Below are 16,614 nucleotides of genomic sequence, written 5' to 3'. Positions count from 1 at the left end.
CATCTGCTTTGGCTCGGCACACTGTCAACATGAACTACAGTTTCACACTGTACCAGATATTAGTAGTGACCACAAACTACTCATTATAAAATTTACTAACTTTCAGCCACCAACCCATCCCCTAACGCTCCCCAAGTGGAACATTAAGAAACTAGATAAAAAAAAATGGGCTGATATTGTCCATTTCCCAGATACAAACGATGTAGATCCTAACACACAACTATCTACAATCCCCTCGGCCATATATTATGCAGCCACCCAAATGTTCAAGAAAACCTCAGGACATAGGTCCAACAAATCACTTAAACCGTGGTGGAATGCGGAATGTGCATGAACAGTCGCTTTACGCCGACGAGCCATACAAAAACAAAGACGTCAACCCTCCCTATATAACATGGTATAACTGGGTCAATCTCCGGCGGGCCACAGCAGCAGCCCAAAAAAAAAATAGTCAGCAAAGCGAGCATCAGGGGCAAAATTTTGTGATAGCCTCACACCCATCACGCCACATTTAAAAATCTGGGCTACATTTAACAGCATTAAAGGTCGATCAACATTCCCGTCGTTTCCCTGATGATCAATGGCTCACTCTGTCAAACACCTCAGGAGCATGTAAATGTTCTTCCTGAATGTCTTAAAGTTTCCTTCTCAACACCCTTCCTTCATGCTTAAGAACTCTCCCTCAGACAAGAAACTAACCGTGCCATATCGCTGCCCATGCTCTGCGTCAACAGCATGTACATCTTAAGTTAGCTACAATTAGCCTTAACCCACCGACCTCTTGGCAAGGCACCTGGAGAAGATGGAATTCCATATGAACTTATCAAATATCTTCCATCGACTGCACATAGCATTCTTCTAAACTAAGTCCAGCATAAGTTTTAATTCTATTAAAACCTATGCTGGAGTCACAGAAATATCCCCTCACAATGCCAGACTAGTATTATTCTTCCTTTCTTTAAACCAGGAAAAGACCCATCCCATCCTGCGTTATACAGACCTATCGCCTTACTATCATGCCTCATTAAAGTCATGGAAAGACTGGTACATACTCTCCTCCAATGGTACCTTGAGTATAATAATATTTTACCTTCACTCCAAGCTGGATTTTGACCGCAATGCTCCATACTTGATCAAATACTCTGCCTTGAACATGAAATCCGCACCTCTCTCAGCAGCAGTAAATTTTGTATTGTTCTCTACCTAGACCTTAAAAGAGCTATTGATAGCATTCCTTGCTATCTTGACAAAGCTTGCACATTTAGGCATACAGGGAAGATTACTTCTATGGTTACAGTCCTATCTTACGAACAGGACCTCTAAAATCTGTGTACAAGGCGAGTTTTCAGATAGGATTCCAATACAAACAGGTGTCCCCGCAAGGCTCCATCCTAATCCTAGCCCTTTTTGCTGCATTAGTAGTAGATTTGCCTAACACTCATCCTGTTCACCTCTAGGCATATGCTGACGACTTAAAATTAAGTCGTTATTCAGACAATGCCCTACCTAATACAGTCTCAACAATGTAAACAGCACCTGACTTCCTCATAGATTGGACACAACAAAGGGGCCTTCAAGTTAGTACTACCAAAACCTGTTATCAGATTTTCACTAGAAAAAGACTTGTTCATCTGCCCACCCTCACAATACACAACACTCCCACCCAACACACATGAGGACATAAATACCTTTGCATGCACTTCGACTCGCTTTTACTTACCTGGAAAGCACACATTCAACATCTTAAACAGGCGACACAACCCCGACTCACCATACTTGAAGCCCTCACTGGTTAGCATACCATAAAATCTTGCTCTGTTTCTATACAACCTACATTCGCAGCCAACTAGACTATTATTGCCAGGCATATGCGTCGGCTGTGCCTACTAACCTACAGAGCCTTGAGGTCATTCAAAACAATGCCATGCGACTTATATGTGGCGCAATGCATTCCACTCCTATCCTCGGACTTTACGGGGAAACGGGCCTCACAAGCTTAACCACCAGACGAGACATAATGTGTGCCAACTATCTGTCACTCTGTACCACTGCTCACCAGAAACATGCATACAGATAAAAAAATTAACCCAACAGTTAACCCACATAACCCCCACTTCCCAACCAATCACCTTTCCTCACACAAATTTCCTTTCTTGCTACAAATAACCTCAACCTTTCCTGCTGCAAATAGCCTCATTATAAACCTCACTACTCCAAAACTCTGAAACCCAACTTTTACTATCCCTCCTATTTCACATTGGCTTTATACAACTCCTAATACATCAATACAACTCGAAGACAGCATTCCAAGGTCTGCACCAAACTCAGCCATAGCCTCAGTCTTTGTCTCAACAATTAAAAATTGCTGCCCAAATACCACTGCGATATAAACAGATAGATCTCGCATCATCATGAACAACGTACCCTCAGTCACTAGCGCTGTATGGATACCTGAATACCATCTCAAGCAGGGATGGCGGTTACCAACCCAACTATCTATTTTCACAGCTGAATTATATGCCTTATATCAAGCTCTCCAAATAATCACAACATTACCAATTGGGATATATACAATCTGTAGTGACTCCAAGAGTGTGATTCAAGCAATTACATATTGTTCAACAATGTGTAAAGAGTTTGTTTAACCATGCCTTCAACTCCTTCATGAGCATCGATTGAACGGTTATGACATCTCAATCCAATGGATCCCAGTGCATTGTGGTATACTACATAATGAACTTGTAAATCAACTAGCCAAAGCGATGCACAATACGCCTCACATTACCCATCATCCAATTCCTCATGTAGCACATACAGGAGCCTTCAAAAAATATCATCACCCAAGATTTTGAGTCAAGCCTGGCTGACCGTGGGGTGAGGATGTATCGCCTGACCTCTCCGGTTGTTGCGGTCAGTCGTTGCCTGATTCTGGCTGTGTGAGGGAGGGTGCTGTTTGGCGTGGCGGCGACATGGGGACCCCCCTACCCCCTGTTTGCCTGACTGAAACTACTGGGTTTGAATTTTCTGGCCGGGCGTCATACCCTGCTCTTGAGATTGTGTTATTGGATATTGTCATGGGGGGGGGGGAAGGGGCTGGGCTCCACTAGCAATCGGCTGCTAGGGGCTCAGAAGGCAGAATACTCAGCCCCTCTGACTCCAGGGATTCACCGGAGTCTCCTTGGTCCCACAGGAGAGGACCAGCAATGACCACCACCACAGGTCTTTGCTCCCACCACAATGGGGTGCCACTGATTCACCCTGGGAGCCCTTCAGTCAATCACAGGGAAACTGCTGTTAGCAATTCCGGCCTAGACCTGTGGAGAAGTGAAGGAAGACCCAGGCTTACCTTTTAACAATAAATTTCCCTGAGTCTTGCCTGCCAGACGAAAAAAGAATGCAGGAATTCCTTTCCCGCCTGCCTTCCCTATCTTCCTTTAACAAGGTCGCCAGCTGGGTTGAGATACCTGCACCCCAGCAATGCAGTTCAGTGGGTGTATTATATACTGCTTGTTGCCACAGTGTCGCTACTCTTCCGGCTGTGATACTGGTCGGATAGCCTAGGGTACACTATTATATAAGTCTGTGCTACTTTACCACTCTCCAGGCAATAAGACCTTCTGTAGAAAACGTGGTGTTCACTAGGTGGTACTATGATAACCCTCGTGTATGTTCATAGAGATTATTATGGAGGAACACTTAAACACAATGATAAAATGTGTGAATTTACTGACATAAACTACATGATCACACATACATTTACAAGCAATACAGGAATGGAAAAATGAAAATAATAAATCTGGAGATCGTCAGCAACTCTTCTTTCACGACCTCCTCAGGTGTCGTGAAGCCTTCACGTCGTCGCCGAACCATTCACAGAGATTCAGATATCCCAATCCTGGTTCACCAGTGGGCACTGAGCTAATCATTATATGCGCACACTCGCCTCTTCCACAAGGCATTGCTCCTTGCCCTAGGAACGGTGTCGTCCCTCCAAAACCCTCATAGAACGTGATCCGGTCACAACTAAGCCTGCCTGCCATACCCTCCAGACCCTCAGCGTCAAGCGGCGCCGCCCAGCGTCGTCGCCGACCAATTTTCCAAGTTTGGCACTCCTCTGCTCAATGAACTTGGCTTTTTCTTGCTTTCCAGAAGTACAGGGTCTCCAATAACGATGGTGGGCTGCGATGGCTAGCTCTAATCCACTGAGTAAGGCTTGTAGAGCCTCAAATCCTTGAGAGCTGACCAAGAAACGTCCTCTCCCCTTCGTAGTCAGACCAAGCTCTGACGTTGGCGCCACCCGGGACACTCGGTGACGTCACGGCGGGCTCTGATTGGTTGCCTGCGACCTAAGTCAGCCAATCCGCAATTGGCTAGTGTCCTTTACAAAACGGCATATCTGCAGGTAGGGGGCACTCTTTCATTTATATCAGGGCGCCACTTTTCCCTTACCTACAACTTATAATGTAAATTTCTCCCTTATCTGGTGGCCGATCTGGTCGCCACATATACCAACAGACTCCCTGTTCCTCAGAAAATCAGTAGGGAGGGCTGATATGACTCTTAAAGCAAGCAAACGAAAGAAATAGGAGAGGGCACCATAACAATATTCTACGAGTTTATGTGGCCGACGTGCACAGGCTCCAGTTGTTAACAACCTACAGGGCACTCATGAAGTTTCACTCCGCTGCAGATTACTGGGACTTCGTGGCTAGCTATGACGGGCGGACACTTACGCTCCCTGGAGACGGTGGCACCGTCACTGTTTCGGACCGCTGTTGTGCTGTGACATATGTGGCTCTGCATTGTGTGCCTTTCGAGTTTTCGGAGGCCCTGCTTCGAAAGTATTTTGGCCAGTTTGGAACCGTGGTTTCCCTACGAATGAACTCCGTCTCTTCTGGAAGGTGGCGTGGAGTCACCTGTAGTATGCGGACTCTCGCCTTGAGACTCAAATCCCTGATTCCCTCCACAGTTACCTTGCTGGCGTTCACTCTACGGGCGTTCTATGTAGGGCAGCCACGTTCCTGTTTTCGTTGTGGCCTTCAGGGGCACCTGGCAGTCGGTTGCACTGGTCTCGCAGTTGCGCCTGGTAATCTGTTCCATGAAGAGGATTTTCCCCCGTTGAAGGCGCAGAACCTGTCGCCTCATGATGAAGTGGGTGGGGAAGTTCCCCTGCTGCCTGCAGACACGATGGTGGATCTGAGTTCCTCGTCTGCTGGCCCGGCATGTGTGGATGGTGGTGCACACAATGAGGTGGTGGTGAGTGCGGCTCTGCCACCACAGTCTGTCTCTTTGTTTCCGACGGCTTCTGCTCCTATTTCCACCTCTACAAATCTGTTGCCTTCGATGTCCCTGCCACCTCCCTCACCCTTGGTGCTCCCTTCCCTTCCACCGGCCGCGCCTGTTCCTTCTCCTGTCTCCTCTGTGGGTGGCGGTCTCGTCCCTCGTGTTGTTGAGGCTGACATTCTGCGGGGTCGTGCTCCCCCGGTTGTGGGGCGGCCTGCCGCTGACTCTTCTCAAGTGCCTCCTGCAAGGGGGTGACAGCTCCGATGACCAATGGCCATTCCCCAAGCGTTCTCTTACGAATACGGGTGCTTCATCTCCTCGTATGTGGGCAGAGGAATGTGAAGATGCGGCGTGTGTTGATGTTTCTTCTGCGAGCTGTTTCTCTGTGGAGTGCGAGGATGGTGTGTCTGTTGCTGGTGTGGTTCCGGTGGATGGTGTGGGCCATGGTGAGGCTCCTGCTGTAATGGTGGGGACTGGTGTGGGCCCTGGTAAGGCTCCTGCTGTAGGGGTGAAGGCCGGTGTGTGGCCTGTGGCTCTTGCTTCCGGTGTGTCGCCCGCGTCGGATGGTTCCAGTTCCTTGTGGGGGGTGGTTTGCGAGGTTGAGGGTGGGCGTGGCGACCTGGTGGTGATGCTGAAGAAGACTGCTCGCTCTGAGGGTTCCGTGCCCCCTCCCCTGTCCCTCGTTTCGTCGGCGGCATTTTTGCCGCCTCTCACGTCTACAGCCGTTTCTTCTTTGGCTCCTGCTTTGTCGAGGGCAGTGTTGCAGCCTCCGCTGCTGTTCCGGTATCTCCTGGTTGCACGGCGAAGGTGTTCCTGCCTCCCCTATCTCATTCTTCATCTGCAGTGTACTCTGGTTGGGGGCGATCACTTCCACTGGGTTTGGTGGTCCTTGAGTACCCGCCTGCTGTACGTATGATGTACCCACGATGGAGTGAGGGCTGTTCCCCTAACAAACAGGCGTATTTGATATTTGATATGGGAGGCTTATAAGCAGAAGTTTCCGTCGTTGAAGTTGCTGAGAAATATGTTACTCCCTGATTACTGTATGTTGTGGTGTTGCTTGCACCTGGGTGCATGATTGTGGAGTGGGGTTGATTGTATGTGTCTGGGTGGGGTGGGTTTGTTTTCCGGTTCCTGCGTGTTCCTTTTTTTGTTTGTGGGTTTGTTCGTGTGGGGTTTGTATGTGTGGTCTGGGTGTCTTTTTCCGGTTCCTGTGCATCCAGGTGTTTGTTCTGGTGAGTCTGGTTGTGGCTGTGTCCTGTTCTTTTGTCTTTCTGTGATGTTTGTATGGTACTGATTGTTCTGTGTGTCCGTGTCTTTTCTGTATATGTTCTATGTGGTTTTGTACTTCCGGCTCTGTGTGTCTTATGAGTGGGTGGTTGTAATGTTGTGCTGCTGTATTTGTGTGTTTGGTATGGTGATTGTTTATATTATATACTTACGGCCTTCTGGTCGTTTGCATTTGTCTTTTTGTACATTTTGTTGTTTTTGTACTTACGGTTCCCTGCGTGGTTCTGTTTTCTGGTATTAAAGTTTCGTGTTTCTTGTGCTGGTTTTGGGTACTGTTCTGTTTTTTGTTATGTATTTTGACCCGTATAGGGGTTTGTTGTATGCTTTCTATCATGTGTACTGTTACGGACCCGAGCCCAACATCCGAGCACGGAGAAGTGACGACCACGCCATCTGTGGGTCAGCTCCCGAAACCTCCTCCAAATGAACAGCGCCATCAAGTGAGGACAGGAAATACCAGCCACAAGGGCTAGTTTCCCATCCTGATCAGCTCATAACACAGCCGCTGCTGACCTCTGGTGAGGTGGAGCTTAGACAGCAACGCCATCTATGGAGTGGATAGGTGGGCGTTTGTGTCTAAGCCGGTAAGTGAAATGCCCTATAGTGTAAACCGGTACTGATGACGTGTCTGATTACAGAGTCGACCTGGGACTGCTGTAACGAACGTTGAGTCAGTCTACCCAAGGCAGCCGACTTGTCTCCAAGTGTTTGCTGCAGCAGCTGTGAGTCACCCCCCGGATGAACACTGTGGTGTTACCCTGCCTGTGAAGTGGCAGTTGAGGGATTGTCATACCCGGGACCGACTGGTGGAGACGCTTAACCACTGGGGTGTTGTGGAAAGGAGAGTGACCTGTGGGATCACACGAGGCTCCTGACTATGGTTTGCGACCTTAGTATCGATCGTGGAGTGGCCTAACCAGCGCTGCTGATTGGAACCTGCCAGCTACCGGCTGGACTTGTGGTTGATGGCCTCCACGACGGTGTCCCCAGTGGAACTGTGATTTAGCTGGCCTGTGGCCAGGGTAGACTCAAGAGGATCGAAGGATTCATAGTGAGGCTACAAGAGCACCAAGAGCTTAGCATCGTGAGCACCGTGAACGTCCAGAGTCTTCAGAAGAAGACTACGTTATACATTATAGTGTTTATTCCTCCCCTTGTGATAATCTTTATATTATTTATGGTGACGGTGTTAATTATATTATTAAGTTTTTGCCTTTATTTCCCTTCCCCTTTTATTTTACTTGCGCTACGGATCTCATCCCTTGAAAGCCACTACTAGCTTGGGGCCGGATACCCTACCTCTAACAACATCAGAGAAAGAACCCGGTTGCGACCCGAGAGGGCCGTAACATAATTGGCATCCCCAGCGGGATCCGACCCCTTGTCAAGTATGTTTGACAGGGGTGGTGAAGTGGCGTAATCCCTGTAAATAATTCCCCCTGCGTGTGACTATTAGGACGTTATACGTCCTGTGCGGTGCTCGGAGTGACTAAGTGCAATATTGTGCAGTGCGGTGCTCGCTGTGATTAAGTGCAATATTGTGTAGTGCGGTGCTCGGTGTGATTCAGTGCAATATTGTAGAGCGATGTGCTCGCTGTGACTAAGTGCAATATTGTGTAGCGCGGTGCCCGGTGTAATTACGTGCAATATTGGCAAGTGCAGTGTTTGGTGCAATAAAGTGCAATATTGACGTAGAACTGTGCTCGGTGCGTTAAGTGCTAACGTGAAAGCAGTGTGTTAAGTGCTAGTTAAGTGCTTCATCTCGTTGACAATGGCGGAAAAATCGACCATCGACGATCTGGACGATGTTCAGGCTTTTCTGAACAGGGAGGACTGTCTTGCCAGATTAAAATATCTGGGCAAACAGGAACTCGTACTGGTGAGTGCCTACCTGGAGATCAAGATCCGTGCCAGTGATTCCCGTGTGGAGATCTTGTCCAAGGTTCACCGGCATTTGAAGGCCGAAGAAAAACAGGAAGGCGAGGCACATAGTATAAAAGAAGGTGACGAGATAGCTTCCACTGAAAAGGAAGGTAAGAGCAGTGACGTCGAAAGCGATGAAAGTGAACTAAATATAAGTTTACTTACTGTGAAAATGCGTGAACTAGAGATCCATCGTGAAATAGAATGGAAGAAGCTAGAAATCGCTAAAGAGAGAGAGGAGAAAGCTAGAGAGAGAGAAGATAAGAAATTAGAAATGGAAAGAGAGAGACAAGAAATGGAAAGAGAGAGATTTGGAAAAGAATTAGAGATGAGGCGTTTAGAATTAGAACGAGAAGAAAGAAGAGAAGAGCGAGAAAGAGCAGAGAAACGAGAGAGAGAAGAGCGAGAAAGAGAAGAGAAACGAGAAAGAGAACAGCGAGAGAGAGAAGAAAAGGAAAGAGAGAGACAACATGAGCTAGAAGTATTGCGGTTAGGTGGTGGGAGGCAAAGAATGGAAACAAGTATTTTCGATCCGGTAAGGAACATCAAAATGGTCCCGAAGTTCAAGGAGAAGGAAGTTTCGAAGTTCTTCGCGGCCTTCGAGAAAGTCGCAGCCTCTTTGGAGTGGCCAAGGGAGAATTGGGCCATCATGATACAGTCAGTCTTGACTTGGAAGGCCCAAATCGCCTACTCCACGTTGTCCCTTGACGACTCCGGCGATTATGACAAGGTGAAGAAGGTCGTGCTCATGGCGTACCAATTGGTACCTGAGGCTTACAGGCAGAAGTTCAGGAACCTGAAAAAGACCTCAGAGCACACTTTCACCGAATTCGCCACTATCAAGGAGCGACTTTTCAAGGAATGGTGTGCCTCTCGGAAGGTGGAGACCAAAGAAGACCTCGAGCAGCTCATACTGTTAGAGGACTTCAAAGACTGTCTGTCTGGTGACCTGAAGACGTACTTAGAAGAGCAGCAGGTGGAGACCTTGAGTGCGGCAGCCACCATGGCTGAGGAATACATCCTGACGCATAGGCCTTCTGCTAAGTACGTCCCGAGGAATTACCCACGCCGGTTTGACAAGCCTCGTCAGGAAGAAGAAAGACCCGTCCCACGAAGCGCTGAGAAGACGCCCCCAAGTAGCCCTCGAAGGACCAGTCCTAACAGCCCGAAACACCGGAGTCCGAGGAGGAATATGGTGTGCTGGACTTGTGGGCAGAAAGGGCATGTAGCTGCTATGTGCCGAGGCAGAAGAGGTAGCGGCCCACGTAGGGAGGTGATGTTAATGAGCTGTGTAACACCACCAGCAGGAAGCCAGTCAACGACTACTCGGGAAGAACCAAGTTTGTTCGCCCCTCACACTTCAGGCGGGTATGTATCGAGTGATCATACTGGTAGATCAGTTGTAGTGCTCAGAGATAGTGGAGCAGCCCAGTCCCTGATCGTGAAAAACTCGTTACCCGAGGGAGTGAGTGTGGATGGGAGACAAAAGGTTGTCCTGGTTGGGTTTCCTAGGACGCAGTACATCGCCCCCTTAGTGCCGGTACATCTCGACTCGCCTTACTTCAGCGGCACATGTGCGTTGGCAGTAGTCGATACCCTACCTATAGCTGGGATTGACGTGGTACTAGCCAACGACTTGGTGACTGATTGGAGCAACAATCATCCCAAGGTTGCGGACGAGTCAGCCGGAACAGCAAGGTCTCAGGTAACAGCAGGCAGTGGTAATGTCCAGGTACAGTCAGACCCGGAATCAGGTAAAATGTTTAATCCTTCCTCTCACCCGCAGATCGACAGCATTATAGCAGAGTCTCCTGATTCTTCTCCCGACGAGGAACATACGGTTACGATGACAGAAGCGACTGAGCGAGAAGAGAGGCCTCGTGTACAAGCACCCACGAATACCAAAGAGTCTGGAGCGAAGGCGGATGTGTACTTGCGGTATGGCAAGGTACAGCGTTCATTGAACCGGCCAGAGATTCCCCAGACGTCAGAGGTATGTGAGGTATGTTCGAAAGGTCTAGTGCCCTCTTTGGTCCAAACCAGGCTAGTGGATATTGCCGGCTATGGACATGACAGGCTCAGGAAACTTGTCCCTAAATTAACCGAATGTTTCTTAGCGGTATTTTTTGTTCTTGTGTGTGTTCTCAGTAAGGACCAGTGGACGACCCGACAGATGATGGCTCCCTTGAACATCGTGAAGAGATCCCAGGGATTGGAGATTTGCACTGCGAGTGTTGCAGTCAAAAGAGGGACCTGGAAGGTGATGGTAGATACAGGAGGTACGAGATGTGATATTATGAGTGACTGTTTCCGACAGGTTGACACCCCCCGTGTAATTGCTGAACTGGGATGCAGCGTTATACGGAACGTTGGTCGACCTGACGGTGGCAGAGCGAATGCCATCCTCGATGTACGAGCAGCCCTGTTGGAACTAGGTGTGAGCCTAGTAGAGGCGTATGCTGTAAGTACTGACTTGCCTACTGTCGCTGTCACTCTAAAATGATCAGACTCCTGTATTCCAGGTTCCCGTCTCCCTGAAGGACTACCGGACCGGTACCAGAAATGCCGTCTGTGACCAGCCATCATCGGTGCCCCGACACAGGGAAGTGTCGAGTCGCCCCAGATCGTGTCTATACCGATCCTTACTCGAGAGATGTGAGATGATGCCCCTGCTTGACATCGCAGTGGAGAGGTGGAAGATTACATCAGGCAGATCATCGGCTTCCATCTTAAAGTTTCCTTTGTGCCAGAGTTCCCCAGTAGTACAGTTCTGTGGACAAGACAGCCTTGCCATTCCAGTTCTTAGTGTACGTGAGTTCGTGTGGAGTTGTATCCACGTACTAATTTGGTTTGTGTTTTTCTTTTTAGAAACCCAAACCAAATTCTTTTTGGTGGGGAGGTGTTACAGACCCGAGCCCAACATCCGAGCACGGAGCAGTGACGACCACGCCATTTGTGGGTCAGCTCCCGAAACCCTCTCCAAATGAACAGCGCCATCAAGTGAGGACAGGAAATACCAGCCACAAGGGCTAGTTTCCCGTCCTGATCAGCTCATAACACAGCCGCTGCTGACCTCTGGTGAGGTGGAGCTTAGACAGCAACGCCATCTATGGAGTGGATAGGTGGGCGTTTGTGTCTAAGCCGGTAAGTGAAATGCCCTATAGTGTAAACCGGTACTGATGACGTATCTGATTACAGAGTCGACCTGGGACTGCTGTAACGAACGTTGAGTCAGTCTACCCAAGGCAGCCGACTTGTCTCCAAGTGTTTGCTGCAGCAGCTGTGAGTCACCCCCCGGATGAACACTGTGGTGTTACCCTGCCTGTGAAGTGGCAGTTGAGGGATTGTCATACCCGGGACCGACTGGTGGAGACGCTTAACCACTGGGGTGTTGTGGAAAGGAGAGTGACCTGTGGGATCACACGAGGCTCCTGACTAGGGTTCGCGACCTTAGTATCGATCGTGGAGTGGCCTAACCAGCGCTGCTGATTGGAACCTGCCAGCTACCGGCTGGACTTGTGGTTGATGGCCTCCACGACGGTGTCCCCAGTGGAACTGTGATTTGGCTGGCCTGTGGCCAGGGTAGACTCAAGAGGATCGAAGGATTCATAGTGAGGCTACAAGAGCACCAAGAGCTTAGCATCGTGAGCACCGTGAACATCCAGAGTCTTCAGAAGAAGACTACGTTATACATTATAGTGTTTATACCTCCCCCTTGTGATAATCTTTATATTATTTATGGTGACGGTGTTAATTATATTATTAAGTTTTTGCCTTTATTTCCCTTCCCCTTTTATTTTACTTGCGCTACGGATCTCATCCCTTGAAAGCCACTACTAGCTTGGGGCCGGATACCCTACCTCTAACAACATCAGAGAAAGAACCCGATTGCGACCCGAGAGGGCCGTAACATGTACTTCACTTTTGGTTCTTCTTGTGTGTGGGTTCTTTTCATGTTATATTTCTGTATTCAATGTATCCTGTATATAGTCCTGTTTTTATTTTTCTGTGGTTTTCTGGTTGTAATTTATGGTTTATTTTATAAATACAAAAAAAAAAAAACACCCACGATTTTGCAACGGAACGGAAAACGTCATACTCACCTTCGTACTATGGGTCCATTAAAAAAATGGGAAACTTGGAAACATGTCAGATATAAAAGCAGAGAAATTGATGTAACGATGACCAGATTAAGGCTGCGACACACCAAATTGGCAGCACACAGCTCTTAGTACAGAACAGACATTAACGAACTCTGCATCCACTGTCAGGTGCCTGAAATAATCGAACACTATTTCCTTCACTGTTTCCAACATCATAGTGCCAGAGTATATTTCAAACAAGTATTTATCGCACTTAAAATACCCTTTACCATCTTGCATATATTAGGAGGAGGTGACCACAAGTTGCATGAAAAATATCAAATAGTCAAAGCACTGGCTATATATCTCCAGTTGACAAACAAATCGGGCCACATCTAACCCATGCCACATTTATACCTGGCGCCACCAACAACTTAACACAGAAAACAAATGCCTGGTCGCAACACCAAGGATCAGCTGTCGCCAGAAACACAACATACCGCCCTACCGTGCGGCAAGTCTCCCTCTAAAATCCACCTCTGTTTTAGTCGCCGCTCCTCTATACGCACAACGCAACAAGCACTTTTGAAACTCTTATCATCCTCAACATAAACGCGTTTCCCAACATCTTTACTGTTGTAGTCCGGGAAGGGACAAACCCTTCATGCAAACTGCACCTACAATCAAGAAGAAGAATACACACACAAACACACACACACAGGGCCTCGCGGCTGAATGGGCTGCGCACAGGCGACGTAGTCCTAAGTGTTCGGGCTCGTTTCCCGGACGAGACTGAAACAAATTGGAAGAGTTTCTTTCACCCTGGTGGCCCTGTTCACCTAGCGTTAATAGGTACCTGGGAGTTAGGCAGCTGCTACGGGCTGCTTTCTACTGATGTGTATGTATGTGTGGGTGTACTCACCTAGTTGTGCTTGCGCGAATTGAGCTCTGGCTCCTTGGTCCCCGCCTCTCAAATGTCAAGCAACTGGTGTTCATATTCTTGAGCTTACTGGGCTCAATCATATCTACATTTGAAACTGTGTATGTAGTCTGCCTCCACTACATCACTACCTAATATATTTCATTTGATAACTACTTTCACACTGAAAAAGTTCTTTCTATTGTGCCTCTGGCTCATTTGGGTACTCAGTAACCACCTGTGTCCCCTTGTTCGTGTACCACCAGTGTAGCGTATGTATGTGTGTGTGTGTGTGTGTGTGTGTGTGTGTGTGTGTGTGTGTGTGTGTGTGTGTACTCACCTAGCTGTGCATGCATGTTTGGAGCTCTGGCTCTTTCGGGCTGCCTCTCAACTGTCAATCAACTTTTTTTTTTACCCACACATACTCCTCCAGGAAGCAGCCCATAACATCTGTCTACCTCCCAGGCACCTATTTACTACTAGGTGTGCAGGAGCATCAGGCTGAAACTGCCAATTTCTTTCCGCCATCACCGAGAATCGATCCACGGTGATCTCTTGTGATACCACATGACTACGAATCCCGAGCGCTTTCCACTCAGCTGTCAGGCCCCTACCCTCTGTATGTGTGTACTCACCTAATTGTGCTTGCGGGGGTTGAGCTCTGGCTCTTTGGTCCCGCCTCTGAACCGTCAATCAACTGCTGTACATATTCCTGAGTCAACTGGGCTCTGTCATATCTATATTTGAAACTGTGTATGGAGTCAGCCTCCACCACATCACTTCCTAGTGCAATCCATTTACTAACTACTCTAACACTGAAAAAGTTCTTTCTAATGTCTCTGTGGCTCATTTGGGTACTCAGCTTCCACCTGTGTCCCCTTGTGTGTGTGCCACCCGTGTTAAATAATCCATCCGTGTCCATCCTGTCAATTCCGCTGAGAATTTTGTATGTGGTGATCATGTATCCCCTAGCTTTTCTGTCTTCCAGCGACGTGAGGTGCGGCTCACGTAGTCTGTCTTCATAACTCATGCCTCTTTGTTCTGGGACTAGCCTAGTGGCATACCACTGAACTTTTTCCAGCTTCGTCTTGACCGTGTGTGTGTGTGTATTTTTTCACCTAGTTGTATTCACCTAGTTGTGCTTACGGGGGTTGAGCTCTGCTCTTTCAGCCCGCCTCTCAACTGTCAATCAACTGTTTCTACTACTACTACTACTGCTACTTTTTTTCCACACCCCCCACACACATACACACTAGGAAGCAGTCCGTGACAGCTGACTAAATCCCAGGTACCTATTTACTGCTAGGTGACAGGGGCATAGGGTGGTTATCTTGTGGTTATCTTGAGATGATTTCGGGGCATTTTAGTGTCCCCGCGGCCCGATCCTCGACCAGGCCTCCATCCCCAGGGGGCAGCCTGTGACAGTTGACTAACACCCAGGTACCTATTTTACTGCTAGGTAACAGGGGCATAGGGTGAAAGAAACTCTGCCCATCGTTTCTCGCTGGCGCCCGGGATCGAACCCGGGACTACAGGATCACGTGCCCAGCGTGCTGTCCGCTTAACCACCGGCTCCACCACCAACGGCTGCGTGTGTGTAATTACCTAAGTGTAGTTACAGGATGAGAGCTTAGCTCGTGGTGTCCCGTCTTCCCAGCACTCTTTGTCATATAACGCTTTGAAACTACTGGCGGCCTTGGCCTCCACCACCTTCTCACCTAACTTGTTCCAACCGTCTACCACTCTGTTTGCAAAAGTGAATTTTCTTATATTTCTTCGACATCTGTGTTTAGCTAGTTTAAATCTATGACCTCTTGTTCTTAAAGTTCCAGGTCTCAGGAAATCTTCCCTGTCGATTTTATCAATTCCTGTTACTATTTTGTATGTAGTGATCATATCACCTCATTTTCTTCTGTCTTCTAGTTTTGGCATATTTAATGCCTCTAACCTCTCCTTCTTCTTGCCCTTCAGTTCTGGGAGCCACTTAGTAGCATGTCTTTGCTACTAAGCAAAGTGTGTACTCACCTAATTGTACTCACCTAATTGTGCTTGCGGGGGTTGAGCTTTGGCTCTTTGGTCCCGCCTCTCAACTGTCAATCAACTGGTGTACAGATTCCTGAGCCTACTGGGCTCTATCATACCTACATTTGAAACTGTGTATGGAGTCAGCCTCCACCACATAACTTCCTAGTGCATTCCATTTATTAACTACTCTGACACTGAAAAAATTCTTTCTAACGTCTCTGTGGCTCATCTGGGTACTAAGTTTCCACCTGTGTCCCCTTGTTCGTGTCCCACCCGTGCTGAAGAGTTTGTCTTTGTCCACCCTGTCAATTCCCCTGAGAATTTTGTAGGTGGTTATCATGTCTCCCCTTACTCTTCTGTTTTCCAGGGATGCGAGGTTCAGCTCCTTTAGCCTTTCCTCGTAGCTCAATCCTCTCAGTTCCGGGACGAGCCTGGTGGCATACCGCTGAATCTTCTCTAACTTTGTCTTGTGTTTAACTAGGTATGGACTCCAGGCTGGAGCTGCATACTCCAGGATTGGTCTTACATAAGTGGTATACAGGGTTCTGAAAGATTCCTTTCAGTATGTGTGTATGTGTGTGTGTGTGTGTGTGTGTGTGTGTGTACTAACCTACTTGTACTCACCTAATTGTGCTTGTGGGAGTTGAGCTCTGGCTCTTTGGGGACGCCTCCCAACTGTCAATCAATCAACTTATTTTATTTATCCCCCCCCCCCCCACACACACACACCCAGGAAGCAGCCCGTAGCAGCTGTCTAACTCCCAGATACCTATTTACTTCTTGATGAATAAAGAGCATCAGGATGAAAGAAACTCTGCCCATTTGTTTCTGCCCCCGCTGGGGATCGATCCCCGGACCCTATGACTAAGAATATCGAGCGCAGTCCACTCTTCCCTGAAACCCCCTACTCAGCCGTCAATCCCCTAGAAAGGGAGTGTGTGTGTGTACTCACTGAGTTGTTCTTGCGGGAGCTCTGGCTCTTTGGTCCTGTCAATCCTCTTTGACAGAGGTCCTATGGTCCTCTGGCTCTCACCTGTCAATCAACTGGTGTAGAGATTTCTGAGCCTACTGGGCTCTACCATTTCTATTACA

The 16,614-nt window shown here is 48.2% G+C and overlaps 2 protein-coding genes across 2 annotated transcripts in view; both read right to left on the bottom strand.

Moving 5' to 3' along the window:
• The window catches only part of LOC123763725 (organic cation transporter protein-like), a 551,940-nt gene that overhangs the window by 486,555 nt on the left and 48,771 nt on the right, over window positions 1–16,614 (bottom strand). The window lies entirely within an intron of this gene.
• LOC138352145 (uncharacterized) lies at window positions 5,577–5,981 on the bottom strand. The gene has a single exon (XM_069304406.1). The coding sequence runs from the start codon at window positions 5,979–5,981 to the stop codon at window positions 5,577–5,579; it is 405 nt and encodes a 134-aa protein (XP_069160507.1).

This window comes from Procambarus clarkii, chromosome 52, assembly GCF_040958095.1.
Source record: "Procambarus clarkii isolate CNS0578487 chromosome 52, FALCON_Pclarkii_2.0, whole genome shotgun sequence".
NCBI lineage: Eukaryota > Metazoa > Arthropoda > Malacostraca > Decapoda > Cambaridae > Procambarus > Procambarus clarkii.
Note: the sequence above shows the minus strand (reverse complement) of the source record. Positions and strands in the feature narration are given on the sequence as shown.

What these genes read in the sequence shown, in the direction of transcription:
- LOC138352145 (XM_069304406.1), bottom strand. Translation starts at nt 5,981, where the DNA reads ATGCCGCCGACGAAACGAGGGACAGGGGAGGGGGCACGGAACCCTCAG.